This window comes from Malania oleifera, chromosome 4 (assembly GCF_029873635.1).
Source record: "Malania oleifera isolate guangnan ecotype guangnan chromosome 4, ASM2987363v1, whole genome shotgun sequence".
Classification (NCBI taxonomy): Eukaryota; Viridiplantae; Streptophyta; class Magnoliopsida; order Santalales; family Ximeniaceae; genus Malania; species Malania oleifera.
Window position 1 is genome coordinate 74,835,805 of NC_080420.1, and position 19,842 is coordinate 74,855,646.

The window sequence follows — 19,842 nt, forward strand, 5'->3', positions numbered from 1 at the left end:
TTCAGATATCCCACAACACAGCATGCAACACTCATTTGAACACAGCTTTCGCTAATAAAACCAAAGAACCTATTCCAAATCTTCTAGGAGAAAGAACAATGTTAAAATATATGAGATAGATTCAAAACCATCAAAACGAAAACACACATCTAGGGTAAAGCCTTAAAATGCTTAACTCTATTATGACGATCAACCAAATAAAAGCCTTAATTTTAGAGGGAATTTTGGCCTTCCAAATACTATGATAGAAAAAGACAAGTTCTCTTGGATAAAAAATCCAAAGTAAGATTTGCTAGATAAATCCCCCAAAGACTCCAACAAATACTTTCTCACACCCTCACCTCTTTGTCATTCAAAGCTCTATGGAAATGGAAATCCTGAGGAAATTCTCTCCATTAGAAATCAAGAAAAAGAAAAAACAGCTCATAGCGTAACAAATAAAGTTAATACAACAAGGAAGCCTCTGATGATTCTCAAGACCCAATTCCCTTCCTCTTTGATTAACACACCACCTCCCACCTAATCAAATGATCCTTCTTCTTCCCCACCCCTAACCAAAGAAAGCCTTTCATGATTCTCTCTATAAGACTTATCGAACCCCATACAAACTTTAAAAATAGACAAAACATAAAGTGAAATTCTAGAAAGATGCTGAAGAATGACATGACCACCCAAACAAAAAACAGCACCCTTCCACCCATTTAGATAGTCACCTTTTCTACCACAGGAGCCCAAAAACCCACTGACCTAGTATTGCTACCCTCAGGGACCCCTAGATACGACAAAGGCTAGTCAGAAGTAGTACACCATGCTGAAGGAGCTAGCTCAAAGATCTATCAACACGCAAATTGGTACCAGCTATTCCACTCTTTCCTAAATTAACTTTTACCTTGAAACACACTCAAGAAACTGTAAAATTGTAAGCACATTTGACAAAGACTCCCTATGATCCTATACAAAAAAGATAGCGTATTGAAGATGAGGCACTATGACACTCTCACTATGCACTCCAATACCTTTTACTGCATCAATCATCCTATCTAAATCATTCTACTCAAACAATCAACTACTAAGACAAACAAGAACAAGGACAAAGGATCTGCTTCCCTAACACCCCTCGTAGCCTTAAATCACAATTTAGATTTCCCATTAATAGTATAAAAGGAAGCATTAGACAAACAATCCCTCATCCAAGTCCTCCACCTAAACCTAAGACCTTTCCTCCCCAAAACCTTATCTAGAAAATTCCAACTAACTTGATCATAAGCCTTTTCAAAGTCCAATTTGAACACAGTATTCCTCCCTCCACTCCTCCCTACATCCTCCTCCACCTAACTAGCCATTTAAATGGCATGCACTTGAGAAATCATATCTCCTATTACTAAACTCAGCGTATTCACTTGCACCCTTGTAGTAATCTTACACACACTATAACCAAACTAATAGGCCAAAAATCAGCAACATTAATTGATCAAATTTTCTCAGACTCCAAAGTAATGTAAGTCAAGTATTTAGCACTCTTACATAAAACTCTATTAAAGAAAAACACCTTAAAAATATTAGTTATATCCACTCTTACCACATCCCAACAATCTTGAAAAAACAGTCTTATTAAAACCATCAGGACCCGGTGCTTATTCCTTCCAAACACTACCTGCCTAATCTCACTTTGCTCAAAAGTTTTCACTAAACAAGACTGCTGAGTGAAATGGGATTCCATTCCAACCCCTTTATCTTAGGTTTACACTTGACCTCTATTGAAAAAAGATTTGCTTACAAATCAGTGAGCTCCCTTGCTATGACAACAGGGTCAGAAACCCATCCCTCCCTTCCTCACCTAGTCCCTTACAATACTCTTTCTCCTCTTATCATTAGCCAATGTATGAAAGAATTTGACGTCACGATACAATCACCCTCCCTATAACTCACTTAAATCTTGCCTTATGCTTCCAACTCTTCATTTCCGTAAAAGTACCTCTTCAGACTCATCTTTCAAGCACCCACCCTTTTAGTCCTGTCCTCGAATCCTTGTCCTCCACTAGACCTCTCCTCTTCTTTCCTGTCCAACAACTACAAATTTCCCTAAATGCATTTAAAAAAAAAAAAATGATTTGGTCCTGCCATAAACTTCAATAATTCTCTTCTTCACACACCCTTCTACTTTTTGAGTTTTCTCATAGAAGTAAAACCCTCCCAACCCCTTTTGGCCTCTTCATTCCAATTATCCCTCAGCAATGGAAAAAGGTCTTATTATCCAGCCACATATTTTTGAACCTAAAAGGAGTAGGACCCCATCTTATCTTCCTAGGCTCTAATAAAATAGGAAAATAATCAGACACATCTTGGACAAAATCTTTTGAGAAGGGCTCGGAAACTTCTCTTCCCAGTCTCCACGAAATAAGAACCTATCTAGTCTACTGCAAACCACTCTCTTCCCACTAACTGACCAAGAAAAGAGAGCATTATCCATTTGAAATTCTCTCAACCTGCATTCCCTAATAAAAATATCAAAATTAATCATGCTAGAAGAAAACCTCTCCCCCTTTCTTTTATCCAGAAACGTCACCACATTAAATAAACAATCATGCTAGAAGAAACTTCCCTCCCCATTTATTTTCTCCAGGAAACATCACCACAAATATTCCCCATCTCCCTTCAATAACCATCTAGGAGAACAAAATCCAAGACTGGTTAAAGCTCTTCTAAAAAATATGACCAAAATGCTGTACTAGTTGGACCGTGCACAGACATCCCACCAATGAACCCAACCCAACCCCTCCCCCCTTTAGGCCCAAAAGACCATCTTTTCAAGTTCAGTATTCTGAATAAAAACAATATCTGGGGCGCTTCAATTCAAAATTTCCTTAATGAGCCCTCTCTTCCTCACATATGCTAAATCTTTCACTTCCCAACTAATTATCTTCATATTTTAACAATTTTATCCCCTTTAGCTATTGCCTTACCAAGTCAAACACCCGCTCTCCCTGAAAGAGAGATGTATGACCACCATCATACTATGGATGAAGAATTGTACATAAGGAGCGAGAAAGAAAACTTGGTTATGGGAAGAAAGTTAGGCCAATAGAGCTACTGAACTCCTTCTCCGCCCGCATTTACTCTCATAGGTCCTAGGAGTGACAACCACATTCAATTCCTTCCCTAAAGGATTGAAAATCTTTAAACCCATCACCTGAAGGATTTCTTGTGGGTCATGGTTGTCCCTCTTTACTCCCTGAGCTAATGGCTAAGATCCCCCCCTTAAGATTCCCTCTCTTTGGCTTGTGCTATTATTAGTATTTTGGGTGTGGTAGCTTAAAAATGACATGTTAAGAATAACTGAAGTTATTTCATGATAAATGCACAGATTATTTTTTTAAAACCCAGACTGGTACTTAATCCTGGGTGCTGGTTTGGTTCAGCCAGTGACCTGGTTGTTGGACTGGTAGATTAATAATTTAATGTATTTGATGTATTTTTCTTGCTTTGCTCTTAGAGAAATCCTGCATGTTTCATGTGAGTTTTTTATCCTTGATTTTTTTAAAATATATATATTTAAAATTTTGTTGCTTAGTGCTTTTAACCCATAATCTTTTAATAGTAGATTTATCCTTCTGCATCCCCATGTATCCATACATACATTGATACATGCATATATTAGTTGTTAGGATCATACCATTCTTGATTGGAATTGTTTGATTTTACGATTCTTATCGAGAAAGGCATGAATTGGTTCGAATTGCATGGGAGAATTGCAGAAGGCTGTGAATCAAAACAATTCACCAGGTGAATCAGTGAATCGAATCAAATTGTATGAGTCATAAGATTTAGATCCAACTCCTTTAATAGCCAATTTAAAGATTTTTGAACTTTTTCCATTTTTGATGATGACCTTCTATTTGCTATATGCACGAGTTCTGTCCTCCAAGAGAGAAGAATGAAGTACATTGGCCATCTCATTCTGCACCTTTCTTTTCTGCCATTACATAAGGTTAGAAGGAAACCAGAGTCAGAAGGAAACCAGTCTTGAGAAGAAAACCAAAATCAACTAGGTGGGTTGGTTGGCACGTTGCCTTCTCCACTTTCGAGATTTAAAGTTCTGATTTTTATTAGTTGTTATATTTTAACTATTTCTTTTTTTGTTTTATCTACTTTTTCTTCTTTTAGTTGTTAGAGCAAGCCCATGCATTAAAAATGACTAATTTTTTTATTAAACGTAATGAAGTTCAAATTTTTATTGTTCTCTATTGACTCATTCCCTAAAAATCCATAAAGTTCAATTTTTCATTTAGTTTTTCTTGATTCCCCTCCTTCCATTTTTAAAGAAAGCATATGCATGAATTTTTTATTGTTAAACATGTAAACTTACACCATATACATAAATTTTAACATTTTAAAATTTTCATGGGTCCTTATCTATTTTTATTTTATTTTATTTTATTTTATCTTTTGTGTATCTTGAGCTCTTAGACTTATTGCTTTAGTATTGAGTCACGACGCTTGTATTAGTTTCATAGAAACTGGCTTAGCTTGATACTTGATAGAGGTGGAATGGTCATGATATATCTTGTTTATATGGTCAGTTTTCCCTTTTGCATCAATATATGTATGAGTTAAATATATCATGGTAGGATTTTAGGATTTGGACCTACAAAACTTGCTTCAAAGGCTAGCGCCGTTGCAATTACCAACATGGTTGATCCATATTTGTTGAAACTTGAATGTATTTTACTGTTTTAGTTGTATGTATATGCAAGCCAATTGGGAATTGATTTTTCAAATTTTCTATTGAATCTTATGATTTAGTTCACTTTGGTTCTCAATTCTTGATTCATGAAATTGGAATTTTGATTCACAATGTACATAGGATGATGTTAGGAATTTTCTTGCTCTGCTAGTCCCTACACATGCTTGCACTCCCCCGTGCTTGTGTGCGCAGAATTGGTGTTGGGTGCTACATGATTTTCAAAATGAAATGCATTGATCCAGTTTATTTATGTCTAGGGAAATGGTTCATCTAGCCATTGATGGCATGTGGCAGATCTTCAAGCTTCAGCGATCAACGCCTAGAAATGATTTTTGTCGCATAGCTGCAAAGAATGGGATATTAATTAGGCTTATCAACACACTTTATAGCTTGAATGAGGCAACTCGGCTAGCTTCCATATCTGGCGGTGGTAAACTTCCTTTAGATTCTTCAGCTCCGAGACCACGTTCTGGTCCATTAGATTCTAGCCATCCCTCTTTCATTCCGAATGAGACACCAGTTTCTATAACTGATCAGCCTGATCTTCTTAAGGTTAGGCATGGTGGCATTGACCTTACCCCACCATCTGGCACACAGGACCCCTCACGTTTTTTGGCTCCGCATACCCAAAGATTAGATGCCAACAAATTAGAATCCAGATACTCTCCAGTGGATGCTGATAGACCTCTAGTAAGCAATGTCACATTGGAAACTTCTGCTGTTTCTAAATTTCCAGACTCAACATCTTTAGAGAAAGTTGCAAATATAGCAGCCAAGGAAACTTCACCAACTAATTCTAAAGAACGAGAAAACTTTGATCGATGGAAAGGTGATTTTTCTCAAGCAGATGTTGACATTAGACATCGACGTTTTTCTCATTCTACTAGGATCTCCACTGATAAGCCTCCAAGATTGGCAGAAGGTGCGTCAAATGGTTTTCCTCCGCAAGAGCAAGTTCGGCCTCTTCTTAGCTTGCTGGAAACGGAGCCTCCTCGAAATTTCTCTGGTCAGCTGGAGTATGTTCGCCACCTTTCTGGGTTGGAGAGACATGAAAGCGTACTGCCTTTATTACATGCATCTACTGATAAGAAAACGAATGGTGAACTGGATTTTCTGATGGCAGAATTTGCAGGTAACTTGTATTTATCTGCCTTATAATTCATTTCTTTAAACTTGTTAAGGTGTAAACATATAGCTTATAGCCGTAGAACAGCTGTATCTTGTGTTAACCTAACAACTTGGCATGGACCTTTATGTGCCACTTGGGCCATGAGAGTACACCTGCCTTGTCATCCCTTTGGTTTTATTGCCCCATTCCTGATGTTCTTGGTCACTACGTAAGGAGGAACAGGGACCAGGCCATGGCCTTTAGTCTCCCAAATCCAAAAAGAAAGGAGAAAGATAAAAAAATCCGAACCATCTTCTTCTGTAGCATGATTTTTTTGGAACCTTTATATAATCAACTGATCTCACACGATTTATTTATTGCTCTTGCAGATGTCTCTAGGCGTGGCAGAGAAAATGGAAATCTTGACTCAACTACTAGAATTTCGCATAAAACAGTAAACAAGAAAGTAGGTCCCGTGGCTTCTACTGATGGACCTGCATCAACATCTGGTATTACATCTCAGACAGCATCAGGTGTGCTGTCTGGTTCTGGCGTTCTTAGTGCTCGGCCTGGGAGTGCAACATCATCTGGGTTACTTTCCCATATGGTGTCAACACTGAATGCTGATGTTGCCAGGGAATATCTGGGAAAGGTGTCTGACCTGCTGCTTGAATTCGCCCAAGCGGACACCACTGTAAAGTCCTATATGTGTAGCCAAAGCTTGCTGAGCCGTCTTTTCCAGATGTTCAATAAAATAGAGCCCCCTATTCTTTTGAAGGTATGTAGAAACTTCACTCGTAACATATGCTTAAGCTCTGCTAAGTTCAGTTTACATTGATATGTCTGTGTATGTGTGTATGGATAGTACTTCTTTAAATCTAAAAACTGTTATATTGCGGCTCGTGTTTCCGTACAGTTACTGAAGTGTATCAATTGTTTGTCAACCGACCCAAATTGCTTAGAAAATCTTCAGCGGGCCGATGCGATCAAATATTTGATTCCAAATCTTGAACTAAAAGAAGGGCCCCTTATATCTCAAATACATAGCGAGGTGAGCCTTTCTGATTTGAAAGAATTGTTTTTAATGATAATGAGGGATGGATAGGGCATGGTAACAGTTCTTATCAAAGCTGCAGTTATATTGAAAGCTTGTTAAATTATTGAATTTATTACTTATCTGTACTGGGTTACATATTCAATTCTAATCTTCTTACCGTCATTTTCTTATTCTTTATTTCTTATTTTGTTTTTGCTTTTGCAATCTTTGCTTGATTTTGTCAAAAGTTGTTTATACTCAGGAGATGATTTATTATGATAAATCAATGTTCAACGCCCCGCACTCTCCCTTTGGAGGCCATCCTTAGCTTTCAAAAAAGTATTGTGGGTCCAAACTATTTGACATTTGACAAGCAGAGTTCCTTTTGAAGTTGTATTTCTTTAATAATACACCAGCATACCGAATAGTTTTTGCATACTTTTGAAGCACTAATTTGACAGAGTTATAAGGTTTGGGTGGAAGTGTTCTTCTATTAAATTGAAAAAAAAAAAAAAATTGAAATTGAGTGTTTGTAATTCTATTTTGGGTAAATAAATAAATAAGGAAGTCCCTGTCATTTGCCAATGATAATGGCTATACTTGAGCAGACAGTTTTAGCTGCAGTGTTCTACAGAATTGTGGGTTTTCTTTTCTTCGGCACCAACCAACAGTTTAGCATTGTGTTTATTTGGAGGTGGTTTTTAATTTTATGTTCAATGAATACTTTTTATGATATTCAGTTTCATTGTAGGGTAAAACTGAATGTGGTTGCAAAATATTTGAAGAAAGATATGGTTAGGGGTTAGCATAGAATATGTTTTTGCACCTTTTTTTTTTTTTTGAAGGGGGGCGGGGGGCTCAAGTTTTTGAAACTGACTAAAATTTTCTTGCTTTTTCGGCTGATTTTATTCTGTAGGTCCTCTATGCTCTATTCAACCTATGCAAGATAAATAAGAGAAGACAGGAACAGGCTGCTGAAAATGGAATCATTCCACACTTGATGAATTTTATCATGTCAGATTCTCCTTTGAAGCCGCATGCACTGCCTTTGTTGTGCGATATGGCCCATGCATCACGTAACTCGAGGGAGCAACTAAGGGCCCATGGTGGTTTGGATGTTTACTTGAGTCTACTTGATGATGAGCTTTGGTCTGTGACGGCATTAGATTCAATTGCTGTTTGCTTGGCTCATGATAATGACGACCGGAAAGTTGAACAAGCATTACTGAAGAAGGATGCAGTTCAGAAATTGGTTAAGTTCTTCCACTGCTGTCCAGAGCAACATTTTGTTCACATATTGGAACCCTTCTTGAAAATTATCACGTATGTGATCTTCCTTCTGCCCTGTTTTTTTTAGTTTTTCCCATCCCTCTTTGTTCTAGGCTGAAACTGTTTTTTGATGTCAGTTATTGAACATCTTGTCTGTATGTGGTTGGTTTAATTGACAATACATTGTTAAACTGAGTGCACTTTGTATGAGGCATTCGTTCACATCTTAGCTGCTGGTCCTACATATGTGTTGGAATTAAAATTGAATCAACTGAATAATTGCTTCTATTACTGTCTTCTTTCTTTTTCTGGTTGAAAAAAAGACGGTCCGTGCACCTATCACTTATTTTTGGTTATCATATGATTGTGTCATCAGTTGGATACCTTCTTGGGGATGTGTATAAGCTGTTAGATGACCCTTTTATATGATTAGATTCAATCCTTCATTGTAGCTCATGAGAGAGCACATCCCCTTTTGTTCAAAATTGTGAAATTTTTGGTCTTTCACTTTGGAATGCAGGAAATCATCTCGAATAAATACGACACTAGCTGTTAATGGCTTGACACCATTGCTTATTGCAAGGCTTGACCATCAGGATGCAATTGCTCGTCTCAATCTGTTGAAATTAATCAAGGTGGGAAGTTCAGTTTATTTTCTTCATGTGTTCTTTGATTTGCAGATTTACATAGTTCATGTTATCCGCAACATGTTCTTTTTAGTGGATGAAATGTTGATGGAACTATTATTTTGACTAATTTTGATGCATTATTTGGATTTGACCATCAGATTTTCCATTTGAGGCCATTTTTGGTGTTACCCATGTCTGAGCCTTAATAGTTTTTTTAAGAGGGCAAACAAGTAATACTGAAGAGGAAAATTTGAAGAATGTGTTAGGTGAAAGAATGGAGTGTGACCATACAAAAGGAATAGTTTCAGGAGCATCAAATCATTACCACATTAAACCCAACATATCTTATCCCCTTAATGAGCAATATTAGACCTCTCGTTGATGCATTCATTGTTATGATTCTATTGAAAATTGAATCTTGACACAATAACTTGAGTGAATCAAAAATCATGAGTGTGATATCTAATGAGTTTTCCTTAGATCCTCATGTTATTCCATCTCAGCTTAGATGCTTTTATGGTCATGATTGCCTAGATTGTATGTATCATTACCTATGGATTGTACTAAGCTAGCAACATCAAGCCCCAACTTCATGATGTGGTTGTAAATCTGAAAAGGTACCAAATTATGATGTTTGTGGGGCTCACAAAACCATTCCATCACTCCCTATGTTGGTTCTATCTTAAAGCAGATAGAGTTTCTTGTATATGCTATGATGGAGCTCCCACTCAATGGGCCATGTCACTCTCCAACGTCATATGAATTTAGGGTTAGGTGCTGCAAAAGCCCTAACCTGACTCACTTCAATTTGGCAGCTCTCTAAGTGCTAAATAAATCTGGTGGTCATATTTGTAAACTTCTTTTACACCCTCTCTGATCTTTCCTCTTTGGCGCTTGTATGTCCATCATGGTTGAATACTTGGTAGCGAAGCCTTGGTACCTTAACTCACTTTCTTCCTATTTCTCCATCCATTCTTAATATATTGTTATCTTCTACACTTTGAAAGAAAGTATGCCCTGTGGTTGCCTTTAAGGTGGTCCTTACAAAAATGTAAATATAAAAAACTCCTAACAAGGCTCCAACACCATCAGGATCCGAGGATGGCAGGATTTATGTAGTCTTTACCTCCATGCTTGGAGACACCATTTCCATGAAGTGGAGGATTCTCCACATCAGAAATCTAATTATCTTAGATCAGAGTTATATATCTTCCGGATTTCCTTGTCTCAACCAATTTAGACAGAGTAGGGGCAGTCAAAGGCTTAAACGTAATGCGATATACGCGGCCTTTCACGTAGAAAATTCCTTGCCCATGTCTTTTGCATGGGCTGCTGCTCGATCGATGGAATCAAAGTGTTGGCTATTGAGTTTTATCTGAACTACATATATCTGCCCACTATTGTGTTGTATAATTTCTTGTTGCTCTCTCTCGTCAAATTGGCATGTAAGTATGTAACTGTAAGTTCTGAAAGCTCTTGGGATTGCATCTCAACATCCTCCCTAGCATAGTTAGTACAAATTTTGGACTATAATTACCCTCATTAGATTCTAACAAGTTATAAGCCCTTTCAGACATACGTATAGTGTGACTATTTTCCCTGCCTTAGCTAAATTTACTGTCTTCATTCCTAACATTTCAATAAACTAAAATATTTTCCAGTTGGTTAAACCAATCATACAAATCATGCACTCACTCCCTTGATTAGAATCACATAAAGTGAACTTAATACAGTAGTTGGGTCAAGAAGTAAGTTGGAAGATGATACTTGGATGGAATGTTGGTATATGTTTAGTCTTGGTGGTAACAGAACCAAAAGTGTCATTTGCCTCTACAATCTCCTTTACTTTTATGAGCATACCTCATAAGAATGTACATGTTTTTATTGTAGAGAAATTGGGGAAATTGAAAGGATGGAAAATAGAAAGAAAAAATATGGTTGATCTCTTCGAGGAGATCTGCCTCCAAACTAGCCAAATGCTGTGAATTATGTTATTGCTTGAATGAAAAAGCATGGTGGGTTTATATGTATATACATACATATATATAGGGTAGGGAACCCTAATGCTATTAGGAATGTGAAATATCCTAGTCCAAGTCCTTAATGGACTCGATCCTAATTAATTTGGGAATCCTAACACATGAATTAGAAAATCCAAATTGATTTGGGATTGATAAGTTTCCCAAGTTGCATCTTTAGTTGGTGAGTGAGACTAGTGAACTAAAACTTTTATGATGTCTCAACTTCTACGTTTGATCACTTAGCAATCTAGAATTGATTGTGGCTGCACTTGAACCTCATCAGTAGGTGCAATATCAGGCAAGTGGTAACTTGCTCTAATAACTTTATTTTTTAAGGCAAGAGACTTGAAAAACTAGATGTACCTTAGAACCTTTTGTAAGTCAAGGCGATAGCAACTGGGCCTATATGTTCCAGGATCTTATAAGGCCCATAGAACTAAGGAGACAACTTCATTGAAGAATGAACAATAATAGATATTTGTCTTATAGATCTTGAGAAAAACCCAATGTCCCACTGAGAATTCCCTTTCACTATGGTGCTTATTAACTACTTGTTTCATACGAGCTTGAGTTGCAACAAGATTTTCCTTAAGGAGTTGAAACACTTTGTCTTGATCAATTCTAGATGATCCAACTGAATATCTAGAAAGAACAGGAGGAGCTTGACCATAAATGGGCTCGAATGGAGTCAAATTGATAGAGGATTGGCAAGTGGTACTGTACCACCATTCGACCCATGGAAGCCATCGCACCCAATCCTTTAGTTTATCGCTAACAAAACAACGTACAAAGATAAGTCTCCAAGCACCTGTTGACAACTTTAATTTGCCTATCAAACTTGTGGATGATATACAATGCTCATATTCAATTGTGTTCCTTGCAAACGGAAAAAATCCTTTCAAAAGTTGTTGGTAAAGACTTTGCCATGACCACTGACAATAGATTGAGGAATTCCATGAAACTTTGACAATGTTCTCAATAAAAGTACAAGATACATTTGTAGCAATATAAGGGTGGGTTATAGCACAAAAATGAGTATATTTTGTGAAACGTCCACAACAACAAAAATAGTAGATTTATGATGAGAAGATGGTAGTCTCTCAATGAAATCCAAGGAGATATCAGTTCAAGCTTCTTCTAGAAAAGGAAGAAGTTGTAGACCACTGTGTCCCCTTTTTTGTTATTGATGAACATCACATTTTGCCACAAATTTTTGATTTCACCCTTCATTCCCTTCTAGTAAAATTCTTTAGAAATGCGCTTGTAGCTTCTAAGAAATCCAGTGTGACCTGCAGCTCATGATCTATGTAATTCTTGCAGTATGGTTTTCTTGTGGGCAATACTCCCCTTATGCATCTAGTTTAAAGAGTCCTGAAAGTAAGGAGGGGTTGAAGTTGGCTCTTCTTGTAGCGCTTGGATAATACCTCTAGTCTCCAGATATTGCTATCATTCCTTCCTGATTTGTTCAGGAGTAGTACATGTAGGTAAAGAAAGAGCTACAAGTTCAACTTGTTTAAGAAGTCATGAGAGTGCATTTGCCACCATATTCTCCGCCCCTTTCTTGTAAGTAATCTCATAGTCATAGCCCAACAACTTAGTGGCCTACTTCTCGTGTGGAATGGAGAAAGAGCTTTCCTGGTAAAAGCAATGGGACGTCCACCTTGCATTAAAACCGTACCAATGCCTATTCTTGATGCATCAAACTCAATGATGAACACTTAGTTGAAACCTGACGAGGCAAGAACTGGTGTGGTAGACATTTCCATGCTTAAGCTTGAAAAAGGCTTGTTCAGCTTCCTCACTCCATTTGAATGCTTCCTTTTTCTATAGAGTGATTAGTGGAGCTCTAATATTTTGTTTTTTGGTTACTGGGATCGATTAGAATTGCATTGAATAGTAATTTTTTTAAAAAAAGTAAAAGACCATTTGAATCAATTCTTCCTTGTTCTCTAGTCTTGTTGCCCACATTTATTATGTGGTGTTTAAAAAAATTATTGTATTCCCTATAGTGGGTGTTATCTATCATGTGTTTATCTCTCCACGTGCTGTCGTGTTGCACGTGCGAGGGAGAGTGAAAGGTTAATTTACATTGTTGGCCCACAACTTAATAATTTAAACTTTTAGGTAAAGTCGTATTCTAATAGATTTCTTGACAAACAAATGATGCTTACGAAGAATGGTGAGTATAGTTTGCAAATGACATAAATGATCTTCGGGAAATGAGCTATATGCCAAGATATCATCAAAAAAATATGAGAACAAGTTTGCTTAAGTAAGGTTGGAAAGTGTCATTTGTGAGACTTTGGAAGGTGGAAGGCGCATTGTTAACCCAAAAGGCTCAATGAAGCATTCATAATGGCCATCGTGAGTTATAAATGCAATCTTCTGATTGTCATTCTCATGTACCCAAATTTGGTGATAGCCTAATCTCAAGTTGAGTTTGGTGAACTACTAGGCACCTCCCACTCATCTAACAACTCATCCATGATGGGGTTAGGATATTTATCCTTCACAATGTTCTTGTTTAGTGCTCGATAATCATCACACTTCTGCCAAGAACCATCCTTCTTATTTATCAAGAAGATAGGAGAAGAATATGGATTGACACTTGTTGAATTATGCTAGCATCTAACATTTCTCTCACTATCTTTTCTATTTTTTTTTTTTTCTAAAAATAAGGATAGCAATAAGGATAGACGTTAGTAGGAATACTACTTGACAATAGAGGAATGCGGTGATCATGTGTTCGTTGAGGTGGCAAGCCTTGGGGATCCACAAATAGTTCAGAAAGTTCTGAGATAATAGATTCTAGCCCTTCAGCCTGGCTAGATTGATGTTGTAACTTCTCTTGTGCTCCAAGTTGTACAAGCAGCCATGTCGCTCTCTTTTAAGGAGCTTCTCCATATGATGGCTTGAAACTATAGTAACATTATCACAATGCAACATTTGCCTTTAAGAGCCACTCTTTGATTGTTCATGGTGAACTTCATAACTAGTTAAGAAAAATTTCATGCTATATCATCACCTAAAGTCTATAAGCATTCAATATGTAAAACTGCTTCAAAGTTGTATTCTAGTGGCAACAAAAAGAAATCAACATACAAACTCATGATTTTGCATTGTAAGTTTTAACCTTTGTACACTTGCTCTGACATGTCAAGGTCTTTCCATCTACAACCTTCACATCAAACTTGTTACATTGCTCCACAACATATGCTGGCCATTTAAAAATTTTAGTGTCCATGAAATTATTAGTGTTACTCGTATCAATTAAGATAGTGACAAGCTGGCATTTTAGAAAGCCTTTAATTTTCATGGTTTGAGGATTAACATACCCAGCTGAAGCATGAACTAAAGAAGTGATTGATTCATCATTATCATCAAATTTCATACCTTTTTTTTATTATCTAAATTAGCATAGTCATCCTCAACTTCTTTTGGCCCCTACACTAGTTCAATCATCAAGAGTCATCTTTTTTGCAACGATTTTCTCTATGCCACTTCTCATCAGAATGCAAACCCTTTTGTCATTTGTTCTTTAAGTTTCTCCTGAGTCAATCGTTTGGTAGGAGGATTGCAAAGAGTAGGTGGTGTGATAGTGCTACTGGCATTTTTCTTTGTAATCATCTTGTTGGAGCAACGTCGTTCTTCTTCTAACTTCTCTTCTTCTAATAGTGCGAAGGAAATTGCAGCGATCAGAGTCCACGACTGACACACTTCGACCTCACGGATCACGCCGAATGTCATGTAGGAGACCTTCAATAAAAGTACCAACAAGTTGGCTTTCATTCCAATCTTTAGTTCTTTGATGGCCATCCAAATCGTGTCTAGTAGTCCAAGACACTGCTAGTTTGGCATAATTTGGCAAACTTTCCATCAATATTCTCATATCTAGTGGGCGCAAATTGGACAAGTAATTCAAAACCAAATTTTGCCCTTCAAGGCATTCCATAACAAGTTTCAAACCAGTCATTGAATATCATTGCCTTCCAAACTATAGCAACAATCTCAACTTTAAATGTTTTTGGAGTGCAGTGGAGGCAAAATATTTTTCAGCACTAGAAACCCAACTACTAGGGTCATCTCTGTCCCACCAAGGAAATTCCACCTTAATACAAGAAGGACCATGATCATGCTCTTCTTGGTAACCTCTTTCGTGCTGCTCCGTACAATTAGTTGAAGTGGAGGCATCATCTTTTCTCTATTCATAGAAAGATGTAATGAGTAGTTTAGAGGGCGATGCCTAGATCTCTTCAAATTGAGGCTTAAAACATATTACTAAGTTAAGCCTTTAACCGAGCTACCATCTGGGACTTTGTTGATTTTTTTGAGGCCATTGCATATGAGTGAAGATCAATAATTTGAAGATCTTGCTTTTTCAGTGAGTTAATGGCATCCATGAAAACGCAACTCTGATACCAAATGGTAAGACCCTAGGTTATTATCATAGAGAAATTGGGGAAATTGAAAGGCTGGAAAATAGAAAGTCTAAATAAGGTTAATCACTTCGAAGGGATGTTCCTCCAAATTAGCTGAAGGCTAATTATGTTTTTGCTTGAATGAAATATCATTGTAGGGTTACATATATTGGGTAGGGAACCCTATTCCTATTAGGAATGGAAAAAATATCCCAATCCAAGTCCTTAATGGACTAAATCCTAATTGATTTGGGAATCCTAACACATAATAAAACTCCCAATTGATTTGCGAATCATAACATTAAATAGAAATCCCAATTGACTTGGGAATCATAAGAATAAATAGAAATCCCTATTGATTCGGGAATCCTAACAAATCCAATCGGGAGATGTAACAATGTGCAACTGTTTGCTCAATTCTTCAGTTGTGAGTCCTAACTGCAGTTAATTTCTCCTTCATGATATGCATATGATCCATCAATTCGTTGAGTTTGTTCAATCACAATGTATACGAGAAATTGGTTTTTAGTGACCGTGTTTTTCTGCACTAAATTTCTTCATCATGGCATTCATATGATCCTCCTGTCCTTGAGGTTAGCAACATTTGTTGTAGGTTCAAACTGGTCACTGGTAACCATGTTTTTTCTTGTGTCTGTTTTGCCATTTTCATTTTGTTTGTGAAGTTCAAACTAGTGCTCTTCAGTTAAACCACTCAGGTCAGCGTTAGGTTGGTGGTTCAGATCTGAACCGCTTTAGAGGATGAGTCATGTGAAAGAAAATCCTTATTTTTTGTTCTGTAATCTCCCAAAAATTTTGCATGCCATCTTCGAACCACTGAGGAAGTTGGTGATGGTTGTCAACAGTGAGAAAAGATGAAGCTGACTGGCAAGAAAAGACACTGATGATTACTGAGAATTTTTGTGGAGTGAAGGTGGTCAAGCTTTGACGTTGGGGAATCTTGCTGTTTGTGATGGCGGTTGTAGCAAAGAAGCTTGAAAAACGCTGGGTTTGTCAATAGTGAAATTTTATGACCATGACCATGTAGCAAGTCTACTCATCCCTTGGATGGCGATGGTTGGGGGTATAGTATGTATTGACTTGAGACTGCAAAAGGTTTGCTGTGGCAAAGCAATAGTGGTCTGGTACCATGGTGGACAGCGGCGTGGTTGATGATGGGTGACCTCTAATACCCATTGACAGCAGTGGACATCAGAGGTAAAAATCCTAAGATTCAAATAGTCAATTTGTTCCAATTCCAAGAACCAATTTTAGCATTATTATTCCCGTGTATATAGTCCTAAGATCTATTTTCCAGATGTTAATGAAATATGCTTTTCTAAAATAAATAACTGAAAACAAAATCAGTCAGGTTCCTGAATTTCTTAAATGATAAATATGGCTTCAGGACTAATCCCCCCTCCAAGGTGGGATACTACTCCCTCCATAAGTTCGTGTGGAATCATTAATTCCTGCATTTTTTTTTTTTTGGGTTTTGCAAAAAGTTAATTTTTAAGGAAAATATTGTGAATAATGGTCTAATAAAGGATGCACAGCGGAATAATAATGCAACAAGCAAATCAATCACAACTAGTAAATAAGAAATAACAAGCACAACAACAAGATTTACATGGTTCAGCAAAGTCTATATCCACGGAAGCAATGGCACAAGAATTTTACTAAGGAAATATCAAAGTACACAATACACTTCACAAATGATCACTCTCTGTCAATATACACCTAGAATGACATATATAACAGTCCCTCGGAGGTTTCCCTCCAATTACCCAACCACCTCAACATTCAAATTTAAAACTCAAAAAAACTGCTCGTAGCCCAGAACTACTCGTTGATGAGAACAGGGGATTCGTCGACGAGACAAAGAAGGACACTTGTCGACTTATTGTAGCACACTGTTCACACGCACACACGCAATGATGGTTTAAAACATTTGTTGCCCTTACCAAATAACTTAGTTACTCGAACTGGGATGCACAAGTTCATGCTTCAAAAAAATTTCACGGCCGTTACACCCGCTTCCCGTTATGTAACATCCGCTACTCCTGCTTCCCGTTACACCTGTTACCGTTACGTTACGCTACCCGCTACCGCGATTTAAAACCATGGACAGGGCACTTGTCGGTGAGTCCCTGCTGCTGTTTTGCACCAAGAACACATCCACATTTTTTTTTTTTTTGGTTTATAAACCCATGAAGTATAAGAGCCATACCATAAACAACGATCTCCACCTTGGAGATTATATGCCCCTTAGGAGAATCCCAAAAAACATGTCTAACTACTCCAGTTTGAACTTGAACTGCTCGGTTGGGTTTGTCTCCCTTCTATCAATTGGAGACATGTAACAAGTCCAAACAATGCTTGAACTTCTCAGAAGTAACCGATTTCGTCAACATATCCGCTGTATTTCTAGGAGTGTGAACTTTCTCCAATACAATTTCACCTGAAGTAATTAAATCTTGAACCTTGTGGAACCTCACATCAATATGTTTAGTTCTAGCATGGTATACTTGATTCTTCGCCAAGTAAATGACACTCTCATTGTCACAATGCAGCACCACCATCTTGCTGTAATCCCAGCTCTTTGACCAAACCGGTAACCGGTAAGCCATAAGACTTCCTTTGTAGCTTCAGAAACTGCCATATATTCTGCCTCAGTTGTGGACAACGCTACCAGAGATTGAACCATGGATCTTCAACGTATAGGTCCTCTTACAAGGGTAAAACATAACCTGTTGTAGACCTTTTGTCATCCATATCTCTTGCATAGTTAGCATCAACAAACCCCATAACTGAAGGACAACCCTGTTGCTTGCCGAACATAATGCCATATCCCGATGTACCTCTTAAGTATCTGAAAATCCATTTGATGGTTTCCCAATGATGTCTTCCTGGATTAGAGAAAAACTTACTTACCATGCTCACAACATGTGCCAAGTTTGACCTCGTACACACCATGACATGCATTGAACTCCCCACTGCACTAGCATAGGGGACCTTTGACATGTCCCGGATTTCCTCTTTTGAACTTGGGCAATTTGCAGTAGACAATTTAAAATGACTCGCTAGAGGTGTACACACCGGTTCTGCATCGGCTATGCTAAACCTCTCCAACACCTTATGCACATAACCGCCCTGAGATAGCCATAATTGAAATTAGGAATAGCTTCCCAAGAGGGGGGGTGAATTGGATTTTTTTTTATTTGAATTATTTTTTAAGCTTTTGCTTATGATACCAAGAGAACACAATTAATAACTAATAATCACACTTGAAAATACTAAAATTTAAATTCACAAGCCAATTAATGAAATCAAAACAATTCAATCACTCAACCAAGAATATTAGTGCTTTGTTAATTTCCTTGTAAATGTTTACCACCTTCTTTGAATAAGCTCTTAGTATGCACTTCTCTTGATCAAGATTTCCGCAGATTAACCAACGTACTCCCTTTTTGGGTTTCCGCAAACGGTTAATCAAAACGCACTTTCTAATTATCAAGAGTCTTTGTTTCTTTCTCACTTTAAAACCTGCAACCTGCACTTTTAAATCATACAACAACAGCAAGTACAGAATATAAAGTAAAGCATAGAGAAAGACACAATATTTTTACGAGGTTCGGCTTCAACACAGCCTACGTCCTCACCCTTGGCAAAACACCGAAGGGTTCCACTATAGTAGTTCCGTTATCGGGTGGAACAACGCTTGTTTACAACCACTCCTTGGCCAAGGCTAGAGCCCGCCTTCTCCAAACAATATACCCTTGTTTGGTCAATGATCCAATAGCTTGGAATCGTTCAAAATCTACAAGAGAGATATCAAAAAGCTGGTGTACAAGAGAAGCTCACACAAAGAACAGATTAGTACAAATTTAAACTATGTACTTCAAAGATAAATATCAAGAAAGAAATAAACTTTTGAAGCTTGACAAGGATTTCACCAAATTCCTTTTCTTCAGATGAGAAATCAGTAATCTTTCTTCAGGAATTGATGAGCAAGAGTATCAGAACAACAATACTTTCAGCTTGCAAGAGATTGATCAAAGAGAGATTTTGAAAGCAAGAGAGCTTGAGAGATTTTCAATGCTTGGTGTATATTTTTGATTCACAAGAACCATGTATTTATAGGCTTCCAAGCAAGTTTCCTTCTTGTAAAAGTTTCCTTAAAGAGTTTCCCAAGCTGTTAGAAAATTTGAGGTTCAAACGGCTATAATTTAAAAAATAAGGTTTTTAAAATTTTCCCTTTGAACAATGTTCAGATGTCCGAGGATTCGAGTTCAGACGTCTAAAGTTCCTGAAACCCTTTAAAAATAGAACTAGATACAGGGTCAGACATCTGAAGATAAGGTTCAGACGTCTGAGGTGCCAGGTTCAGATGTTTGAAGTCGCGAGTTCAGACGTCTGAACTGCTACTGCCTCTTTCTGTTTTGATCCATAAAATCTTCAGACGTCTGCACTTAATCTTCAGACGTCTGAAGTATTTCTTCAGATGTCTGAACATGAAGTTCAGTCATCTGAAGTTGCTACTTTAGTCATCTAAACTGAAAAGTTCAGTCATCTGATCTGCTAAAAACCTGTTTTAAAAAATATTTTACTTTAAAAACT

General features: G+C 37.4%; 1 protein-coding gene across 4 annotated transcripts in view; it reads left to right on the top strand.

Moving 5' to 3' along the window:
* LOC131154455 (MAP3K epsilon protein kinase 1-like) overlaps positions 1 to 19,842 on the top strand; it is an 83,588-nt gene that overhangs the window by 55,834 nt on the left and 7,912 nt on the right. For all 4 annotated transcript variants that reach the window (XM_058107248.1, XM_058107249.1, XM_058107246.1 and 1 more), the window contains 5 exons: positions 5,002 to 5,876; positions 6,242 to 6,630; positions 6,769 to 6,903; positions 7,805 to 8,211; positions 8,678 to 8,792. In XM_058107248.1, coding sequence (XP_057963231.1) covers positions 5,002 to 5,876; positions 6,242 to 6,630; positions 6,769 to 6,903; positions 7,805 to 8,211; positions 8,678 to 8,792 — 1,921 coding nt within the window. The remainder of the gene's footprint in view (positions 1 to 5,001; positions 5,877 to 6,241; positions 6,631 to 6,768; positions 6,904 to 7,804; positions 8,212 to 8,677; positions 8,793 to 19,842) is intronic.